The following is a 21,440-nucleotide window of genomic DNA, read 5'->3' on the forward strand; positions in this document are numbered from 1 at the left end:
CATCTGTTAATAGACATTTGGGTTCTTCCACCTCTTAGCTATTGTGAATAATGTAGCAATGAACAAGGGGAGGCAAAAATCTCAAGATTCTGCTTGAATTATTTTGGATATGTATCTGAAAGTAGCATTGCTACATCATAGGATAATTCTATTTTTAATTTTTTGAGGAATGGTCATACTGCTTTCCATAACGGCTAAACCACTTTACAGTCCCACCAAGAATGCACAAGAATTTTGATCTTTCTATAGTCTCACTAATGCTATTTTTTATTATTTGGATAGTGGCCATCCTAATGGGTATGAGGTGATGTCTCATTGTGGTTTTGATTTCCATTTTCCTTATTTGATCATGTTGAGCATGTTTTCATATGCTTGTTGGACACTGGCATATCTTTTTGTTCTCATCAACCCCAAATCTGACACCCTATTCCTGTCAGCACTTAGATCAGCAATTACAGTATCATGCAGACTAGTTTTACTGCTCTAAAAATCCTCCATCTATGCATCCCACCCTCTCCCCTAAACAATGGCAAACACTAATGTTTTTACTACCTCCATAGTTTCGCTTTTTTCCAGAATGTCATATTGTCAGAATCATAAGGTATGTAGCCTTTTCATACTGGCTTCTTCTGCTTAGTAACAGGCAGGTAAATTTCCTTCATATCTCAGCTTGACAGCTCATTTATTTAGCATTGAATAATATTTTTCTCTGGATGTGATCCAGTTTATTACCTATGTATCTACTGAAGGACATCCTGGTTGCTTCCATGTTTTAGCAATTGTGAATAAAGCTGCTATAAACACCTATCTGTATCTAGGTTTTTTGTGTGAATATACTCATTTGGGTAAATACTAAAGCACTTGATTGCTGGATGACATGGTAAGACTATGTTTAATTCTAGAAGAAAATATCAAACCTTTTTCAAAGCAGCTATATAACTTGGTATTTCTACCAGCAATGAACATGAATTCCTGTTGCTCCACATCCTTGCATTTCACATTTGACATTTTAATTTGTATTTTCCCAATTATGGAAATTATGAAAATTATTGAGATTGTAAAAATTATGTAATTTTTACATCAAGAAATATTTTGGGTGAGAGTGTAAATTAGTTTAACCGTTGTGGAAGACAGTGTGGCGATTCCTCAAGGATTTCGAACCAGAAATACCATTTGACCCAGGAATCCCATTACTGGATATATACCCAAAGGATTATAAATTATTCTGCTATAAAGATACATGCACACATATGTTTATTGCAGCACTATTTACAATAGCAAACATTTGGAACCAACCCAAATGTCCATCAATGATAGACTGGATAAAGAAAATGTGGCACATATACACCATGGAATACTATGCAGCCATAAAAAAGAATGAGTTCATGTCCTTTGCAGGGACTTGGATGAAGCTGGAAACCATCATTCTCAGCAAACTAACACAGGAACGGAAAACCAAACACCACATGTTCTCACTCACAGTGGCAGTTGAACAACAAGAACACATGGACACAAGGAGAGGAATATTACACACCGGAGCCTGTGGTGGGTGGAGGGCAAGGGGAGGGATAGCATTAGGACAAATACCTAATGCATGCGCGGCTTAAAACCTAGATGAACGGTTAATGGGTGCAGCAAACCACCATGGCACATGTATACCTATGTAACAAACCTGCACGTTCTACACATGTATCCCAGAACTTAAAATATAATAAAAATAAATAAAAGATAAAATTTAAAATGAAATATTTTTAAATACATACTTTTAAAGGGCCACTTTGGTATTTTGCTCTGGCTTATAACTGATGGTTCATATCTCCTATTCTTTTTCCAATTGGATTATAGTTTTCTTATTTACAGGTTTATATTCCACATACTCCATTCTAATCCTCTTATTTATCTGTATGACAAATATATTCTCCTAGTCTGTGAAATGTCTTTTTGTTTTGTATGGTGTCCTTCAAACTAAAAAAAATTTAATGACCTTTAATTTATCAATCACTTCTTCTATGATTAATGCCTTAAAGTTTCTCTAATTTTTTTTCTCTAATATTCGAGATGTTTCTATAATTTTTAAATTTTGATAGTTGTGGTTTGCACATTTAAGTCTTTACTTTAGACTTTATTGTATATTATCTATGATTATAATCTAATTTATATATATAGCCAGTTTTGATCGACTAGTCTATTGAGCAGCACAAACTTTTCTCACTTATTTACATTTTATTATGAAATGTATAAATTTTTATTACACATGAATAAAAATGAGTAAAATATATGCCTGCTTTAAAGAATAAAAGATATGAACTTACCAGTTTATGAAATGTCAATCTCCTGATAGTTTTGAAGCCTCCAGTGTCTTTCTTGCTGATTCTAACCCCTCATTGCTCATCTCTCAAGGTGAGTAGTACACTGAATTATTTTTCATTTATTTGCTTTTATGATTTTTTTTCATTTGCAGGTGCACCAAATATCCTCTCACAGTTTCTATTTCATTAGGTTGTTATGTGATTAAATGAGTTAACTTTTTTATTTTTTTGAGACAGAATCTCGCTCTGTTGCCCAGGATGGAGTGCAGTGGTGACATCTCGGCTCACTGCAACCTTCACCTCCCGGGTTCAAGTGAATCTCCTGCCTCAGCCTCCCAAGTAGCTGGGACTACAGGCGTGTGCCACCACACCTGGCTAGTTTTTTTGTGTTTTTGGTAGAGATGGGGTTTCACCGTGTTAGCCAGGATGGTCTCGATCTCTGACCTCGTGATCTGCCCACCTCGGCCTCCCAAAGTGCTGGGATTACAGGCATGAGCCACCGTAGCTGGCCTAACATTTTAAAATTCTAATAATAGTGACAGAATATAGTAAACATCAGGGAGGTCCTTTTTAAATAAAATGGTATTTGGGTTTTTAACTTTAGATGAATGGAAGCTTTCTCTGTATCAGCAACAGAGATTATAATGATTAGAGATTTTAACCAACGCCATATGGTATTTTCCTCAAGATAGTACTTTAATTCATTAGTGTTAATGTGTATATTGTAATTCAGTAATTCTGAATGCTGTCTAGTGTTTTATTATATGAAAATATATTGTAGTTAGCCATTCCACCGTTAATGATTTTGGGGTTGATTCTTCTAAGGTATTGTTTTCTCATTTTGCACATTTCTCCTTATGTATCTAGAAATGGAATTGCTTGGTTACGGGGTATGTACAATTTCAACCTTAGGTGATAATGCCAAACCAGTTTCCAAAGTAATTCTATACTTCCCAGCAGTATATAAACATTCAACATACAATATGTACTTGCCATTCATTCGTATATTTAGGTTTATCCATGTGTTTGCCATTTTTCATCACATCCCTGGTTGAGCTCATTTTGTGTCTTTCTGAGATTCACATTTACATAGTTCATTTGTCTGAACTGCAGAATCTGGTGCAGTGAAATAATATTATTTTGTGTGTGTGTGTGTGTGTGTGTGTGTGTTATCTTTCAATGCCATCTTAACCCTCTTTCCTGAAAAAGTTTTGCTTTGCTTTACGCTAACAATTAATAGTTTTTAGAACTCTGAAAATTGTATCTGTCCTCTGACTTCTGTTCTTGCTGTTAAGAAGTCAGTCATCAGCCTAATTGTGCTTCTTTTGCAATTCACTCACTTCTGGCTCTCCTCTCCCCTTTCTCTCCATCTTGTCCATCCCATATGCTCTTACTCCCTAACTCTGGCATTTACTTTGTCTTTCTGTTCTATTTCTCAATACTCTCTTTTTTTCTCTCACCTGGAGATTTCCCCTTTTTAAGCTCAGCTTGACATTTAAATCAATGCACGTTATGTTATAGTTGACATTTCTAGGAATAAATAGTGTCACAGTTTTTAGGTCATCTGGTCTTCCATACTACTAAAATCAGCAGTCTGTTGTGTGTGTGTGTGTGTGTGTGTGTGTGTGTGTGTGAGAGAGAGAGAGAGAGAGAGAGAGAGAGAGAGAAGAGAGAGAGACAGTCTCACTGTCACCCAGGCTGGAGTGCAGTGGCGCGATCTCGAATCACTGCCACTTCTGCCTCCCAATTCAATCGATTCTTGTGCCTCAGCCTCCTGAGTAGCGGGATTACAGGCACCTACCACCATGCCCATCTAATTTTTTGTATTTTCAGTAGAGACCGGGTTTCACCACGTTGGCCAGGCTGGTCTCAAACTCCTGACCTCAGGTGATCCACTCGCCTCGGCCTCCCAAAGTCCTGGGATTACAGGCATGAGCCACCACACTCAGCAAAACCAGCAGTCTGAACTGCATCTTTAGTTCTGATTTCAACTTAACTAGAGAATAATCATTAGAGAGAAATCATGGACATGAGTTGGATGACTTGAAAGAGAGACCGATGAGTTCATACTGAGGAAAAGTAGAGACAATTCATTTTTATCTTAAAAAGGTTTCAGAGAATAAGTAAAAGGACAACTACTCTAAGCAAAAACATAGTAAGAGTTCATAATTCTTAGTCCTATTCTCATTACTTCCTTATTACTCCACCAGAATGAGGAAATTTTACAAACCAAGTAAGTCCAATGTCTTGCATTGAAGAGAAGAGCACTAAAAGAGCTAAATGAGAAAAGCGTTTCTTCTTCTGGAGCTGAACTTTGCAATTGGTGGTGGTTGTAACTGGGAAGATGGAGTTGCAGCTGATTTCAGAGATTCTGTGATGTGGAAGTAAAATAGAATCCAGAAACATGGTCAGGCCAGTTCTTCATGTGTGACTGAGGCATGACAAGTACTGCAAGATTCCTGATGGACTCTCTGGTCCTCACACATTGTTTAGACTTTCCTCTAAGGGACATGAGGTCAACTCATTTAACTTTGCAAATACTTAGAAGAGTATTTTCTAAAGTATCACACTCTTAACTCAGGTGATGCTAGAAATGACTATGCAGTATATAGAAACAGAGAGCAAGAGAGCGAGAGAGCGCAAGAGAGCTCCTGTCTCATCCTCTTTTTGTAAGAGCACTAATCCCATTATGAGAACCTCATCCTCATGACCTAATCTACTCCAAATTACCTCTCAAAGGCCCCACTTCCAAATACCATCTCAATGGGGATTAAGGTTTCAAGATATGAATTGTGGAGTGGGGCAAATATTCAACTAATTACAAAGCTTATAGGGTTTTGTTGGCCTATAATTGCTTAGAATAAGGCTAAAGTTGGTAGCAATGATAGATTTAAGTCTCTTTAAACAAAGAACATTAAAATCTTTGCAGATGAAACAAAAATTGAAAAGATGAAATGCATATGACTGAAGTTTGCACTCACTAAGAAGCAGAGATTAGTCTGGTTTGATCTGATCTTCTTCCACATCTCTGAGCCACAGGGGAACCAAACTACCTGCACATCTGTCATGTGGAAGATTTCATAAGTAGATGTCTCAGGCTCCAAATGGACTCAGTGATCTAACTCCTCGCTCTGTAACTTCACTGTAACAAATATGACAAACTTCAGGCTACATTAATATATTCTCTCTGGTAAAATAGATTTTCCAACTTGTTTTATACTAGACTTCCCTCCCTACAGCCATTCCCACACTGATAATTAAGCAAATAAAAACAACATTTTAACATCTCTAGTCCTTGATAAGTTATTACCAACTTTAGACATATGATTACTGAATGAATTGCTTGACTAATATGAATCATTGTACTTTATATCTATCTGTAGCTAACAACGCATGTTTTCCCTGTGACTTTTTGAGTTAAGAAATATATTTAATATAAAAATGTAAAAGCGTATTTGAAGCTTAAACAGTCTCTTTAGAAAATTTAAAATGTTTAAATATCTATAGCTTTTGGGGAATATCATACATTTCTTCTATTTCACTTAGTACAATAAATTGGAGTTATACTCACAAGCTGAAAGAACTATGTTTAGTATGATTTTATGGAAGTGTCTGTGTTAGATATACTTTCCAGGTGAAAAGGTTTTATGAAAGCATAGCTATTCTTTGGATACTATTATAACAACTGTGTTATAGCTGTTTGCCACAAACTATGCAGTGCTTTTTTTTTTTCTGTCTCCGGTAGCCAATCAGCAATTTTTGAAATACTTCTGCTTTATAACAAAGATTCAATGACATTTTCCTTCTTTACAGGCATTCTACTATATTTGAATGTGACTACAAATGACTGAAGTAGCAGATGGAAAATTTCCAAGCTGTGAACTAACCATTTAGACAACCTTCTCCATGTTTAACATTTAGCATTTCTCTCAATTAAGAGAGAATGTGAAACAATGTAAAAGTTTTAACTTTAAAATAAGTTAAGCGAATAATTTGTTCAATTTTATTTTCTAAGAACACAATAGAACTGTTAATTGAACATATCGCAGACTTTGGCCAAAATTTTTTCCCTATATATATGCTAAATCAATTTACAGACTACACCAAAGAAGCTAAAACCAGAATATTTAAGATTGCAATCACCAAGGCTCAAATTTCTTTATTTTTCCCCTGAAATCTTACTTTAAACTGCAAAACTTTCCAATAATCTGGTATTTTCTTCTGAGTCTACACCTCCTTTAGAAAAATACAAAAGAAAGGCATATTTCAAAACACAGTGCTTTCATGTAATTTATTATTCGGAGACAAATATAATGAACACGCCAAACAGTGTATTAGACGATGAAAAGCTGCAGGTGATATCTTAAAAGTAAAGCCAATAGTATTTACCCTGTTCCCCTTGCTTTTTGATCCACACTGAAACAAACATTCATCTCTGCAGAATAAAGGAAGACTTAAACACCATTTGTAAATAAAGCTGGTGAGACATTGAAGCTAACGAGAAGGGATGCCAAAAATGTAATCAACCCAGTTCAACAACGACAAAACAACACATTTAATGTGTGAGGGGTGGGGGAGGACATCATAAAAATTATGTTAAGCGTCCTTAAAATAGTCATCATATTTTATCAATATGAAGGCATCATCAATTGTACAATGTGCCACTGCTTTAGTTCCTGGGGAAAACAAAATACTAATAATAATGTAAACATGGATATTCATATAATACTTAAATTGTAATAACTAATAATTTTAGTAACTAACAATTCTAATGTGCATGCTGAAATCTGAAAATTTAAAAGAGAATAAAGAGCACATAAATTATATTTCAATTTGCAGACAGTATTTTCTGATGTAGTCAGTGTTTTATTTTTCTAAATAAACTAGCTATCTCACCATTAATCCTTGGTGCAAGAAAGAAAATTCCTGTCATATATGCTCAGCTGAAGAAAATATAATTCTGGCCTTTCTAATGAAGGACAGAAAGAATAATGAAAAGCAAATACTTCCTTTGAGATACACACTTTTTAATATAAATGTCTCAGAGCAATTCTTAATCTAAACTGAAGATCTGATTCAAGATATAAGGAAATATCTTTAACTTTTTCATGATTCCTCACCGTGGTCTCCTCAGGTAATAGACAACATCATTTTACAGCTATGCAAAGAACTGTAGAAATGTATTACCTGGCTAAGTTCCTACTAGAAATGTAATTAATTTTGCCTAATGGATTAGATTAAAAATAAGAATTTATTTACATATTGCATATCCATTAATAAATTACTGATGCTATAGTTATTTTTAATAACCTTTATCTTTTAGTGTTTAGAGTTATAAGTGATTTACATATTATCATTACAGTACTAGTGTGTATTCTGTATTCTGAATTTAGAATTCTTTTTAAATATTATAAATATAAAAAGATGTAAATTGTGAAATTAAAAACATAAATGTTGGGGTGGGAAGACGTGTAGGATTTTTGTATGGAATTAAAATAAAGTTTTTATCAGCTTAAAATGAATTGTTGTAACTATAAGCTGGTTTTTGTAAGCCTTATTTAAACACATAGCAAAAACCTATAGTAAATACACAAAAGGTAAAGAGAAAGCAATCAAAGCATACCACTACAGAAAAATCATCAAATCACAATGGAAGATAGCAAGAGAGAAAGAAACAAAAGATCTACGAAACAGCTAGGAAGGAATTTTTTAAATGGCAATAGTAAGTCCTTACCTATTAATAATTACTTTAAATGTAAGTGAATTACATTCTACAACAAAAAGACATAGAATGTCTTAACAGATTAAAAAAAATATATATCCAATAGTGTGCTGCGTACAAGAGTCTCACTTCCACTTTGAGGACACAGATAAACTAAAACTGAAAGAACAAAAAACACATTTCATGCAAATGCAAACCAGAAAAGAGCACAGGAAGCTAGACATACGTAAGACAAAATATACTTTAAGCAAAAAATGGTAAAAAGAGACAAAAAGTCATTATATAAATATATAGCAATTAATCAAGAGGATATAATAATTATAAATATATGTACTCAATATGAGAGAACCCAAATGTATAGCAAATATTAATAAATCTGAGGGGAGAAAGAGACAGCAAAACAATAATAGTAAAGGACTTCAATATCCCACTTCCAACAATGGATAGATCATATAGACAGAAAATCAATTAAGAAACATTGAACTTAAATGATACTTTAGAGGAAATTGACCTAACAGTCATATACAAAACATTTCATTCAACAGCAGCAGAATACACCTTCTCAAGAGCACACAGAACATTCCCCAGGATAGATAATATGTTAGTCCACAAAACAAGCATTAACAAATTAGGAAGTTTGAAGTCATATCCAGCATCTTTTCTAACCACAATGGTATGAAACTAGAAATCACTGACAGGAGAAAAGTTGGAAAATTCACAAACATGGCAATTAAAACAACACACTCCTTAAAAACCAGTAGGTCAAAGAAGAAATCAAAATGAAATAAAAAATCTGAGATAAATGAAAATGGAAACACAACATACCAAAACTTATGGGATACAGCAATAGCAGTTCTAAGAGGAAAGTTTATAGTACTGAATACCTAAAAAATAAAAAAAAATCAGAAATAAAAAAAACTCAAATAAGCAATCTATCTTTATACCTCAAGGAACTTGAAAAAGAACAAACTAAGCTCCAAGTTAATAGAAAGAAGGAACTAATAAAGATCAGAGCAAAAATAATTACAATGAAGAAAAAAATAAAAAGATCAATGAAACTGAAAATTAATTTTTTGAAAAGATAAAATTAACAACCATTTAGATAAGAAAAACAGAAGACCCAAATAAATAAAATCAGAAACAGACATTACAACTGAAGCCACAGAAATACAAAGGATCATACGAGACTGCTATGAACAATTATACTCCAAGAAATTGAATAGCATTAAAGAAATGCATAAATTCCTACAAACATACAACCTACCAAGATGGAATCAACAAGAAATAAAAAAATCTAAACAGATGAATTATGAGTAATGAGATTGAATAATTAACCAAAAATCTCCCACCAAAGAAAAGTCCAGGGCCTTATGGATTCACTACTAAATTCCACCAAACATTTAAAGAATTCAAACCAATCCTTATCGAACTCCTCCAAAAACTGAAGAGGAAGAAACACTTTCAAACTCATTTTTTAAGATCAGCCTGGGCTGGGCGTGGTGGCTCACGCCTGTAATCCCAGCACTTTGAGAGGCCGAGGCAGGCGGATAACGAGGCCAGGAGATCGAGACCATCCTGGCTAACACAGTGAAACCCCGGATCCACGAAAAGTACAAAAAATTAGCTGGGCATGGTGGTGGGCGCCTGTACTCCCAGCTACTTGGGAGGGTGAGGCTGGAGAATGGCGTGAACCTGGGAGGCAGAGCTTGCAGTGAGCCGAGATCATGCCACTGCACTCTAGCCTGGGCGACAGAGCAAGACTCCGTCTCAAAAAAAAAAAAAAAGAAAAAGTAAAAAAAAAATTCAGCCTGATTCCAAGCCAGAAAAGGAGACTACAAGGAAAGAAAATTACAGGCCAATATGACTGATGAATATAGATGCAAATCCTCAACAAAATACTAGCAAGCTGATTTCAATAACAGTGTAAAAGGATCATATATTATGACCAAGTGGAATTTATCCCTGGGACATAAAGGTGGTTCAACATATGAAAATTTATAAATGTGATACATTACATTAACAGAATGAAGGCTTAAAATCTTATGATCACGTCAAAAAATGTAGAAAAGGCATTTGACAATATTTAACATCCTTTCATGATAAAAACTCCAAACAAATTAGGAATAGAAGAAATGCTCCTTAATACAGTAACAGTCTTAAAACTTTTAACAAGTATTGGGAGGATGTGGGTAAAAGCGAACCCCTGTACAAGCCCAAAGTTAACATCACACTCAATGGTAAAAAGTTAAAAGCTTTTCCTCTAAGATCCTCAAATCTTTGTCTCTAAGACAAAAATTCATAGAGAACTACAAAAGATTCCAAATAGCTAAAGCAATTTTGAACAAGAAGAAAAAAACTGATGGCATCATACTTCCCGATTTCAAATTATATTACAATGCTGTAGTAATCACAACATCATGGTACTTGCATAAAAGCAGAAACATGGACCAATGGAGCATAATAGAAAGCACAGAAATAAGCCCACACATATAAAGTCAAGTAATCAATAAAAAAAGTGACAAGAATATGCAATGGGAAAAAATAATCTCTTCAATAAGTGGTGTTAAAGAAATGGATATCTACATGCAAAGCAAAATGAAATTGGGCTCTTATCTTACATCATGTACAAAAATCACAACAAGAGAAAGTATTTCCAAACCATATAACCAATAAGGAGTTAATATCAAACTACGTAAGAAACTTATACAACTCAACAGCAAAAACAAACAAAACAAAAAACAACAACAAATAATCCAATTTTAAGAGGGGCAAAATACCTGAATAGACATTTTTTTCCAAAGAAGACATAGACAACAGGTATATGAAAAGGCACTTATTATCAGTAATGATCAGGAAAATGCAAATCAAAACTACAATGAGATATTGACTCTCATCTGTTAGGATGTCTATTATCAAAAGTTAAAAGATAGCTAGTGTTGGTGAAGATGTGGAGAAAGGGGAACACTTATACCCGTTGGTAGGAATGTAAATTGATACAGCCATTATGAAAAACAGTATGGAGGTTGCTCAAAAAATTTAAAATGTAACTATCCACATGATCCAGCAATCCCAGTTCTGGGTGTATATCCAGGGGCAATAAAATCACTATTTCAAAGAGACATCTGGACTCCAATGAACTCCCATGTTCATTGCAGCATGATTCACAATAGCTACAATAGGGAAACAACTTACATGTATGGAGATAGATGAATGGATAAAGAAAATCTAATATATATGTACATTGGAACATTATGCAGCTTTAAAAAAATCAAGAAATCCTGTCTTTATGAAATTAGAATAATGCCATGTCCATTACACTAAGTGAAATAAGACAGACACAGAAAGCAAATACTGCATGATTGCACATGTAAGAGGAATCTAAAAGTTGAACTCACAGAACAGAGTAGAGAGGTAGTTAGCAGAGGTCGAGGGATGAAAGAAATGGAGATATGTTGGTAAGATGGTACAAATTTTCAGTTATCCGAAGAATAAGTTCTGGTGACTATAGTCAGCAGCAAGATATTGTACAGCTGAATATTGCTAAGAGTAGATCTTAAGTGCTTTTTTTTTTTTTTTGAGACAGACTCTTGCTCTGTCGCGCAGGCTGGAGTGCAGTAGCATGATCTTGGCTCACTGCAACTTCCACCTCCCAGTTTCAAGCAATTCTCCTGCCTCAGCCTCCTAAGTAGCTGGGATTACAAGTGTGTGCCACCATGCCCAGCTAACTTTTGTATTTTTAGTATAGACCACGTTTCACCATGTTGACCAGGCTGGTGTTGAACTCCTGACCTCAGGTGATCTGCCCACCTCGGCTTCCCAAAGTGCTAGGATTACAAGCATGAGCCACCGGGCCCAGCCAAGTTCTCTTACCACACACACACAGAGGATGGGTAACTATATGAGGTTAGACATGTGTCAATTACTAATAGTTTGATTGTGGTAACTATTTCATAATATATAGACATGTCAAAACATCATATTGTACACCTTGACTATATACCATTTTGCCAATTATATCTTAATAAAGTAGGAAAAATAAATTAACAATATTATAAAAGTATTGAAACAAATCAGGTATAATTAATAATTGAGAATGATTTGAAAATTAAATTAGAAAAAAGCTATAGCTCAGAATATGAGAGAGAAGACTTGGAAGAGCAAATGATGATGTTTTAAGACAAAGTAAAAATAAACTAATTTAAGGGCATAAAAACTATTGGGGAATATTAATAACATTTTTGGTCTAATATTTGTTTTTCATTCAAGTCAACACTGACTTGAATTGCAGTAATGGAAAAAAACAGAAGGTCCGAGAAATATCTTGCAGTTGTAGTCAGTGGAATTTACAACCGAAGAGGTTTAAGAAGAAAGTCAAAGATGACTGCGGAAATTCAAGCCCAGGTTGCTGGAGAACACTGCTTTCATTAAAATTACAAGGCAGGCACGAGGGGAAAAGGTTGATTTTGAAGTACCGAAGAAAAGTAAAATAATCTACTGCTCAGTCATTTTCTATGAAATAAAAGTTGTAGGTAAGATAGAAACCCACATCTTGGGGATTAGGTCAACATTCTGGTTTGTGTGTATGTGACTTTGAGTTTTTATTTATTTTGCTTTGTTTTATTGGCCAAAGAAGAAAAATGCTATAAACAAATAATCAGTTAATATTAAAAGGAAATCAATGCCCCTTAGTGAAGTTACAAGCATGATTCTTACTTCAGATAACATGATGCTATGAAAAAAAAAATGACTGGAAAGCATCAAGAGCAACATTTTTTTTTTTTTTACGTAGAGCTCAATTTGTATTTTTGTTTCATTTTATGGTAAGATTCCTTTATCAAATTCCTTTATCAAACCTATGGATTCAACAAGCCTTGTGGTTTTGACCCATAGTTTATTTTGTTATGCCATTGCAAAAAACACAGCTCCTACAGTTTTTCAAGTTTTTTTATTTTTCTTCCAAAACTTGAAACAGAAAATTAGGACCAACACTCAGTAACTGATATTTCGCATCTCTGCCTATGCTTCTAGTAGCTGTTTTACCTCCCCTGGGAACTGTGAGCCACAGAATGGATTTAGCCGGATAATTAGGGCAACAATAGCTTCAATGGTGACTTGTGTTTCTTTCCTGTGTTCTTTTTTTGTTCTCTTCTCACTCTGAGGTCACAGTGATTCTCTCTAATCTCAGATTTGGGGGCAATGTGGGGAAAGCCCTGGCCACTGAAATCATACCAGCTTAGGTAAAATCACAGTCCAATCCTTAATTTTGTATTCTCATCCACGCTACTTATGTCTTTAATTTTTCATATCTGTAAACTGGAGATTGTAGCCTCTTCCTTTCAGGTTTAGTGTGTTTGATGAGCCCTATAATACTAGTGGTGAACATTATGGTTCCAAGAAGCAGTGACTGTGTCCTGCCACTTTACAACTAGGTACCCTTGAGCACCTTATCTCCTTTTCAATTTCCTCCATAAAACTGGTATAATAAAGGCATTAATCCTGCCCCACGTACAACATCTATTCACCTATGATGGACCAGGCACTCTTCTAGACTCTTAAAACATTGTAAGATTAAGTAAAATAAAATATGTATGAATGGCCGGTTGTAATATTGTCCGTACACATCACCTCTCTTTCTTGTAAAGATTTTATATCTCCCCTACCCCTGCTGAGCTCCCTGTAGGTGGAAAATACTTCTCTGCCCCATTGTTAGGATCTGATCAATGGATAATGAACATGAACAGACACAGTAAGATGTATACCATGTCCCAGTTGAAATTTCAAATATGCTTTTTTTTCCATCCTCTATGAAATGTGTCAAATAGGGACTTGGTCTTTTAGCCATGGTCTCAGAGAGAGAGGACCACATGAAACAGAGACACATAGCTTAGAGCTACATAAAATTACACAGAGCTATGATTAAGATCTGTCTGTCTGTCTATCTATCTGTCTGTCTATTTCTTTGCTCTTATTCTCTATGCCAACCCACACGCTTGAGAGCAAGAAATAAATGTAGTCATAAGCTACTGAGACTTGGCTTTCAACAAAAGCTGACTGACATATACTATAGTATCTGGCACATAGAAATACTTAATGTTTTAGCAATAATATTAAAACTAAACTAAAATATATAACGAGAGTATATAAAACACCTAAAATTATTGACATTCCTCTACCTAGTTATCCATCCAACAAGTATTTGTTGAGTACTAGTATGTGTCAAATACTGTTCTAGGAATTGGAGATTAAACAGTGAAGAGGTGATATACCTGCTCTCATGCAACTAACATCATTACGGGGGAAAATAGAAATTTAACCATAAGGGTGATAGGTGATGTGGAGAAAAATAACACCAGGAGTAGAAATAGAAAATGCCAGATAAGAAAGAAACTGTGTTGTGTTGTGTTCAGAGGAGGCTTCCCTGAAGAAGAAACTCTGGCAGAGACCAGAAGGAAGTAAGGGAGGGAGTCAGATAGACATCTGTGGGAAACCTGTTCCAGGAACAGGGGAAAGCAGATGGAAAAGCCCTAACTATATGATATGGTTTGGCTATGTCCCTACCCAAATCTCATCTTGAATTATGGCTCCTATAATTCCCAAATGTCATGGGAGGGACCCATTGAGAGGTAATTGAATCACGGGGGCAGGTCTTTCCTACACTGTTCTTGTGAAAGTGAATAAGTCTTACAAGATTTGATAGTTTTATAAAGGGGAGTTACCGTGTACACACTCTCTTTGCCTATAACTTGTAAGATGTGACTTTGCTCCTCCTTCACCTTCTGCCATGATTGTGAGGCCCTCACAGCCATGTAGAACTGTGAGTCAGTTAAATCACCTTTCTTTATAAATTACCCAGGCTCGGGTATGTCTTTATTAGCAGTGTGAGAATGGACTAATACACCATAAATTGGCTGAAGTGCTCAAGTATTAGCTAAGAGACCTTTGTAGTAGGAAAAAGTGAATGAGATATACACTGGTGAAAGGTGAATTCAAGAGGTATAAGGGGTTAGTCATTTATTCCTTGGAAGCTATCATTAGTTTGAGGTTTGCTCTGAATGAGATAGAAAGTCATAGGAAGATTCTGACAATAGAATGGCCTAATCTCATCTAAGTTTGAAAAGAAACATGTGGGCTGCTGTTTTCAGAATATAGCACTCAAGGGTAGGAGCAGATAGATCATTTAAAAAGCAATTGCAATAATCCATGCATAGACACTGGTTGCTTGGACCACGGGGAATGTGGTGAGGGCAATGAGGAGTGGGTACTAAGCCAAATTTGTTAATATAAACCAGATTTGTTAATATGGAATAAGCAGCTAGATATAAACTGTCATTTGCTGAGATAGGGAGGTATACAGGAGTGGCAGGATTGAGAGGCAACTGGTAATCAGGAATTCACTTTTAGGCATTGAGAGGTAAAAGTAAATATGTTCAATTCTGCCTCTTGTTTTACTAGCCTTCAAGAGAGGGATTCGGCTGTCTGCAGAGTTCTATGAAAACCATGACACACAGTGGTGACACCAATCGATCCTGTTAGGATGCTGAGTGGTGGGTAGGATCAGAGCTGTGTCACATAGCTACAACTGAAAATATTGGAATCAGCCCCATCCCCTGACTCTGCATGGGATGGAGCTGGTGCTCCGCAGACCAGTGAGGCTAAGATGATAGAGCAGGGATGGATGTTAAGTTTTCGGCAATTGAGAATGTTGTTGGGCCCCAGCCTCTGATCACTCCAGGGAGGAGATCATGTTCCCTCTTGTCGTGCACTTTAAGAGCTCTCAGTCTGAGTGCCAAACTCCATTAGTTTAATATCCAGTCTTCTTAGATCACTATGCACTTCTCAGAATGGGTTTCTCCTCATAACACTATTCAAGGCCTGGGTTGTGTTTATTTTAGGTTATTTTCTATCATTATCTTTAAGATGCCTTCTAGACATCCAGGTTAAGCTGTGGAGTAGGTAGTGAGTATATGAGTCTGGAGTTAGGGGAAAGTTTGAAAATCGATATATATCTGGAAAATATGTCATTTATGTCATTTTAATAGACATAAGTCCATAAAATAGTGAGGAAATGGTTGACAACAATTGTTAGAAATATTTAAAGTGCCTCCCGAGGGTAATCCGAGAGGTTAATAAAGTATCCAATGTGATGTAATTATAAGGCAAATGGTTTGGTTATTGTAACTCCTTAAATATAATGGAATTACATTTTAACTTCAGACATGATTTTCTAGTATTTTGCATGTGATAAGTCATAGACATAAGTGATTCAAACATCTTGACTATGTTTGACACTTTAAAGCTAATTACTAGCAAGGATCTAAAAAAATCTTTTCCAGAGTTAATAGTTTTGAGAAAAAGAATAAAAGCAAGGTCATGTTGGAAATTTTGTAGAAATGAAATATTGATTTCCTTGCAAGTTTTCCAAGTAAACAGATTTAGAAATAACCCCAAATTAAAATGTTCTCTCTTACCAGGGTAGAGGGTGCAGTCCATAAATGACAGATCATCAATCGCAATATCTCCAGTGAAGCCATCTCCCACTGAAGCCTCCACCAATATCTAAAAAAATAAAATAAAAAATAAAAATAAGAAATGTGTTTATGTGGTAAAGGAAATTAAGTTATGGAATGGATGAAGAGGAATTTAAAATGTACCCAAATATAACCTTCTGTGCCATTAAAAAATTACTTTTCAGTAGTCTCCAGAAGTGGTAATCTTGCCTTGAATACTCCTAGTAACAGAAACCTCCATACTTCATTGAGCCTATTAGACCCATAGAGCTCACTGCATTTCTGATAAGTTTCCATTTTTGAAATTTCAGTATATTAGATTGATATCCACTGCCCTATAACTTTCAGCCATTAGTTCTAGATTTGTGTTGTTCCCTTCTGGTCCTTTAAGTATTTGAAGGCAAATAATTGTTCCCTCATCCTCCTTGGTCATCTGTTTCCCAAATTAAACCTCCTCATCCTCCTAGACTTTCTACCAGAGTTACTTGCTAGGATATACAGTTTTAAGGGCTTTAAAATGTTTCTCACATGACACTGATTCTGTAACACTTTATGACATTGGCTAATCGTGATTAGATCTCCTTCAGGGCCACATTAATCACAGTGAACTCAGATGACATTTGTGCTGCTGCAGGAGCTGCAGTTCCACCAAAACTTAGTAAAATATGAAATACCACATATAGATGAACCACTGTAGTATATGGTAGATTGTGATTAGGGTTGAGATTTACTGTAACAGAATTGATCATGATGAATTATTTTAATACTTATGCAAATGTGTTGCATGCTTACTAGGAATCCCAGCATAATTTAATAATAAAGAACTTCTAGCAAACTCAAACTTAGAAAAATGCATTACGTTTTCCCATTATTATATGAACATATGTTTTCATTTCATTTTCCTCACAAATGTTATATGTGGGAGTTGAAGTTTTACTTTTCAAGCTCTATCCTTCATTTGAAGTTACCACAAACATTATTTGTTGACATTGTCCTTATGAAAGAAAGTTTTAAAAGGTCAAATTGCTGACCTCAAACCTCTTAACACTTTTCTCCAACTTTCTACCCTTTCTTGAGGTCCACCAGGATTTTCTCCCTGATTTGTCACTCAGGAAATTAATTAATTTGGGAAATGTTTCTGCATAGAACTAGTGGGCAAATATAGTCCCCCTGACATTGTTTGAACAACATTTAATGGTGTTGTACAGGAAGTGTCCTGCTGTTTTACAATGAGTCTCTCCAAACATAAAAATGCATCCTTTTTCCCACCACCATCAAGAGTGAAAGGCATTATAGGCAGAGAAAACAAAAATGTATAAAGAATGTTTAGTCCAAACTCATACAATTATTTTCAATAAACCTAAACTAGCAGACAGAATTTGAAAGAACATACTACAGAAAAACGTACTCTGTTTTATTTTTTAAAATAGAGTTGGGTGAACAATTGGGGAAAAGGCACAAATATAAATTAATCACCAATTAATGTCCTGTACCCATACATGTAAATCCCACTGCAATAAAACACAGAACATGCTAACAAATTGCTTAGAAGAAACAGCAAAAGAAAGAAGAAAGTAGGGTAAATAAAAATAAATACTATTGACTTGGCCTCACTCCTCATGATTATCATTATCTTATTAATGAGAAGGAATAGAAAATTGATATTAACATCCCACTTCACAGAGAGTGAGGCTGTTGTACATATAAGTAGCTGTAAACCAGTTTTAGGGATATATACACATTCATAGCTCCATTCTGGTGTTTGGAGTCAATTGTTCCAAGACTTTTTATTGTCTTTATATAGTCACAAATTAAAGAATTGGCTATTTATGAAAATTTAAGACAAAATTCTGTAACCCAGAGAGGGCCATAACAGGTTACAGAATGTGATTTGCTCAAGGCATTTTTCCTTTGGAGTTTACTTCATGTTGCATGAGAAGTATTTTAATATTGTTTCTATCTGCATTCAAGGCCAATGGGAAGACAGAAACAATCCAAGACAGAAGACGGTTGGGTTTGCTCTAATACATAATTTAATAATAATTTTTACCAAAATATCTTCAATTTGCTAACCTCTAAATGTTAGCATTCTTGAGAATTAATGAACAATACTTACAATTTGAGAAACTAAAATTGTCCATTTGTATGATAGTCTCAATCTCTTTTGAATATTTAAGAAAATCATTTTTAAAAGAGTTTTTGATAATAATCACACTTCAGGAACAAAGTTATGACTGTTAAGGTTTAACCCTACTTTAACCCTATATTTTAGTCTTGCAAAAAAGCTTGGTAAATTATTCTAAAATACTAGTCCTAAGAAAATGACCACAAAAAGAATAAACCCAAATGCCTCTATTATGAAAACGTCACTTTCATTTATGGTGTTTTTCCCCGAGAACGAATAGAAGATTATCAAAACACAAGTATTATACACTGTATATAAGATAGTATTGATTCTGGAATTTTAGGGAAGTCGAATTTTACTCCTAAGTCCCATTGCTACCTTACGGAGTGCCTCAAAGGGCAACTGAAAATCCAGTTTAGTTTAAATGACCTGCCTTATCTGTACAGGTCAATTCTACTTATATTAGAACTATCATCGTCTTGGAAATGTTATGAAGTAAACCAGCTCATCCAAGCTGTTCTTTGCATGGGCTGCCACCTGCTCCACATAAAGACAGACTGGCCTTGGTAACCACGTTGGAACTTTGAGGCTTAAACATTAATGAGGCTCTGGCAACTTTCCTGAACTCATCCTTCTATGTATTTAGGAAACTGAATGACTGACCAAAATTTTAAATGATATAAAAACGATTGTCCTCACATACAAACACATGTTTTAGCCTCCATTAACTCATAAGAGAAATGGAATTAATTCAACCTGCTGCTTACTTTCACTTTAGCCATCATGTATTTGTAAAATATTACACAATTCCAATATAACATATCAGTTTTTAATATAATGTATCCTCAGACACATTATATTAAAAATTGGTATGTTTTATAACTATAATGTATTTTCAGATATATTATAAATTTATAAACTTTAAATAAGAATTTCTGTCTCAAACATAATGTATTGTATATGAAGATACATTATATCTGAGGCAGAAATTTTAGTTTAAAATTTATAAAAAGCATATATTCTATGTGGAGCAACTGGGACTCCAATGCATTCCTGATGAGAATCCTAAATGGCACAGCCATATTAATACAACTAATTTGGCAGGTTCTTATAAAATTAAACATACACTTTTATATGACATGGCAATGCACGTGTAGGTATTTGTTTATTCAAGACAAATGAAGATGTGTCTAAACAAGAATCCATTAACAAGGTTTATACAGGCTTTCTTAATAATCTCCAAAAGCTCAAATCAACCCAAATATCTCCCAACTGGTAAGCAGATAAGCAAATTGCAGTATATTCATACAATAGAATACCACTCAGCACCAAAAAGGAACAATGATGTATGCAACAAAAGCTGTGAACCTCAAAAGCATTAAAGTGAAAGAAGCCAGACTCAAAAGCCTGTATCATTTATCAGCTCCTTTTATGCCATTTTAGAAGAGTCAGAATTATTGGTGTATTAGAATACTCTCATGCTGCTATAAAGAACTGCCTAAGACTGGGTAATGTGCAAAGAAAAGAGGCTTAATTGACTCACAGTTCCGTAGGGCTGGGGAGGCCTCAAGAAACTTACAATTGTGGCAGAAGGGGAAGATAACATGTCCTTCTTCACATGGTGACAGGAGAGAGAATGAGACCCGAGCAAAGGGTGAAACCCCTTATAAAACCATCAGATTTTGTGAGAACAGTATGGGGGAAACCACCCCCATATATCCACCTGGTCCCACCCTTGACCCATGGTGAGTATTACAATTCAAGGTGAGATTTGGGTGGGGACACAGAACCAAACCGTATCAATTGGGAAAGAAATCAGATTTGTGTTGTCAGGAGCTGGGGGTGTAAAAGGAGGAGATTGACTATATCAAGAAATGGAAGATTTGGGGGAATGGTGGAGATATGCTCTATTTTGGTTGTCGTGGTTGCTTACACAACTGTATACAGTTGGCTCTTAAACAACATGAGTTTGAACTGCCTTGGTCCACTTATGTGTGGCTTATTTTAAATCAAACACAATAAAAAATACTTGTGGCTGTGAAAGATACAGAGCGCCAACACTTTGTTTCCAGTGTAGGACTTGAATATGTGCTGATTTAGTTACATGGCGGCAGTCCTGGAGCTGATCCTCTGAATCCCAAAAGACAACTGTACATTTGTTGAAATTCATAGAACTGCTCACCTAAACAGGATAAAATCGACATATAAATTATACCTCAATAAACAAATACAAAGCATTTATTCTATACTTATTGCCAAAAGTCATCAATGTGTCTATTACTTTCATGTCTTTTTCTCAATTGCTAATTTAATGTGTGGCATTTTATAACCAGCATATAGTAATCTCAAGAATCTCAATCTATTCTTCAATTCAGCTATGAACAATTTTCTGTTGCTATCCACTTATAATTTCCTAGAGGACAAATACTTACGCTCTCTCTTATACTTCTTAATGATACCCACTTATTTTTCATTGCATTTTCCAATAATCAAAAATGCACAAACCGAATGAAAGGCATTACATGAAGCTCTCTGTTAGCCCATTTTAACACCTAAGGTGTTAAGTAAATTCTTATAAACACATTCAGAGTACGATCTAATATTTAACCACATAACCTACAATTCTTGGGAGCTTTTAGAAAATCAGCTTAGAATTCCAAACTTTTTAGGCCAATACTGGGGGAACTATTTGCTGGATACAATATAAAAGGGTTTTAAAATCATCTTTGCAATTGTTTACACAACCCTGAAACCAATCTCTATGAAATAAAACTCAG

At 35.0% G+C, this 21,440-nt stretch overlaps 1 protein-coding gene across 1 annotated transcript in view; it reads right to left on the reverse strand.

Moving 5' to 3' along the window:
- LOC134810802 (MAM and LDL-receptor class A domain-containing protein 1-like) overlaps positions 1–21,440 on the reverse strand; it is a 52,228-nt gene that overhangs the window by 6,946 nt on the left and 23,842 nt on the right. Inside the window, exon 2 of the mRNA XM_063816835.1 lies at positions 16,500–16,587. Within this exon, the coding sequence (XP_063672905.1) occupies positions 16,500–16,587 (88 nt within the window). The remainder of the gene's footprint in view (positions 1–16,499; positions 16,588–21,440) is intronic.

The sequence above is a fragment of the Pan troglodytes genome, chromosome 7 (genome assembly GCF_028858775.2).
Source record: "Pan troglodytes isolate AG18354 chromosome 7, NHGRI_mPanTro3-v2.0_pri, whole genome shotgun sequence".
Taxonomy (NCBI): Eukaryota; Metazoa; Chordata; class Mammalia; order Primates; family Hominidae; genus Pan; species Pan troglodytes.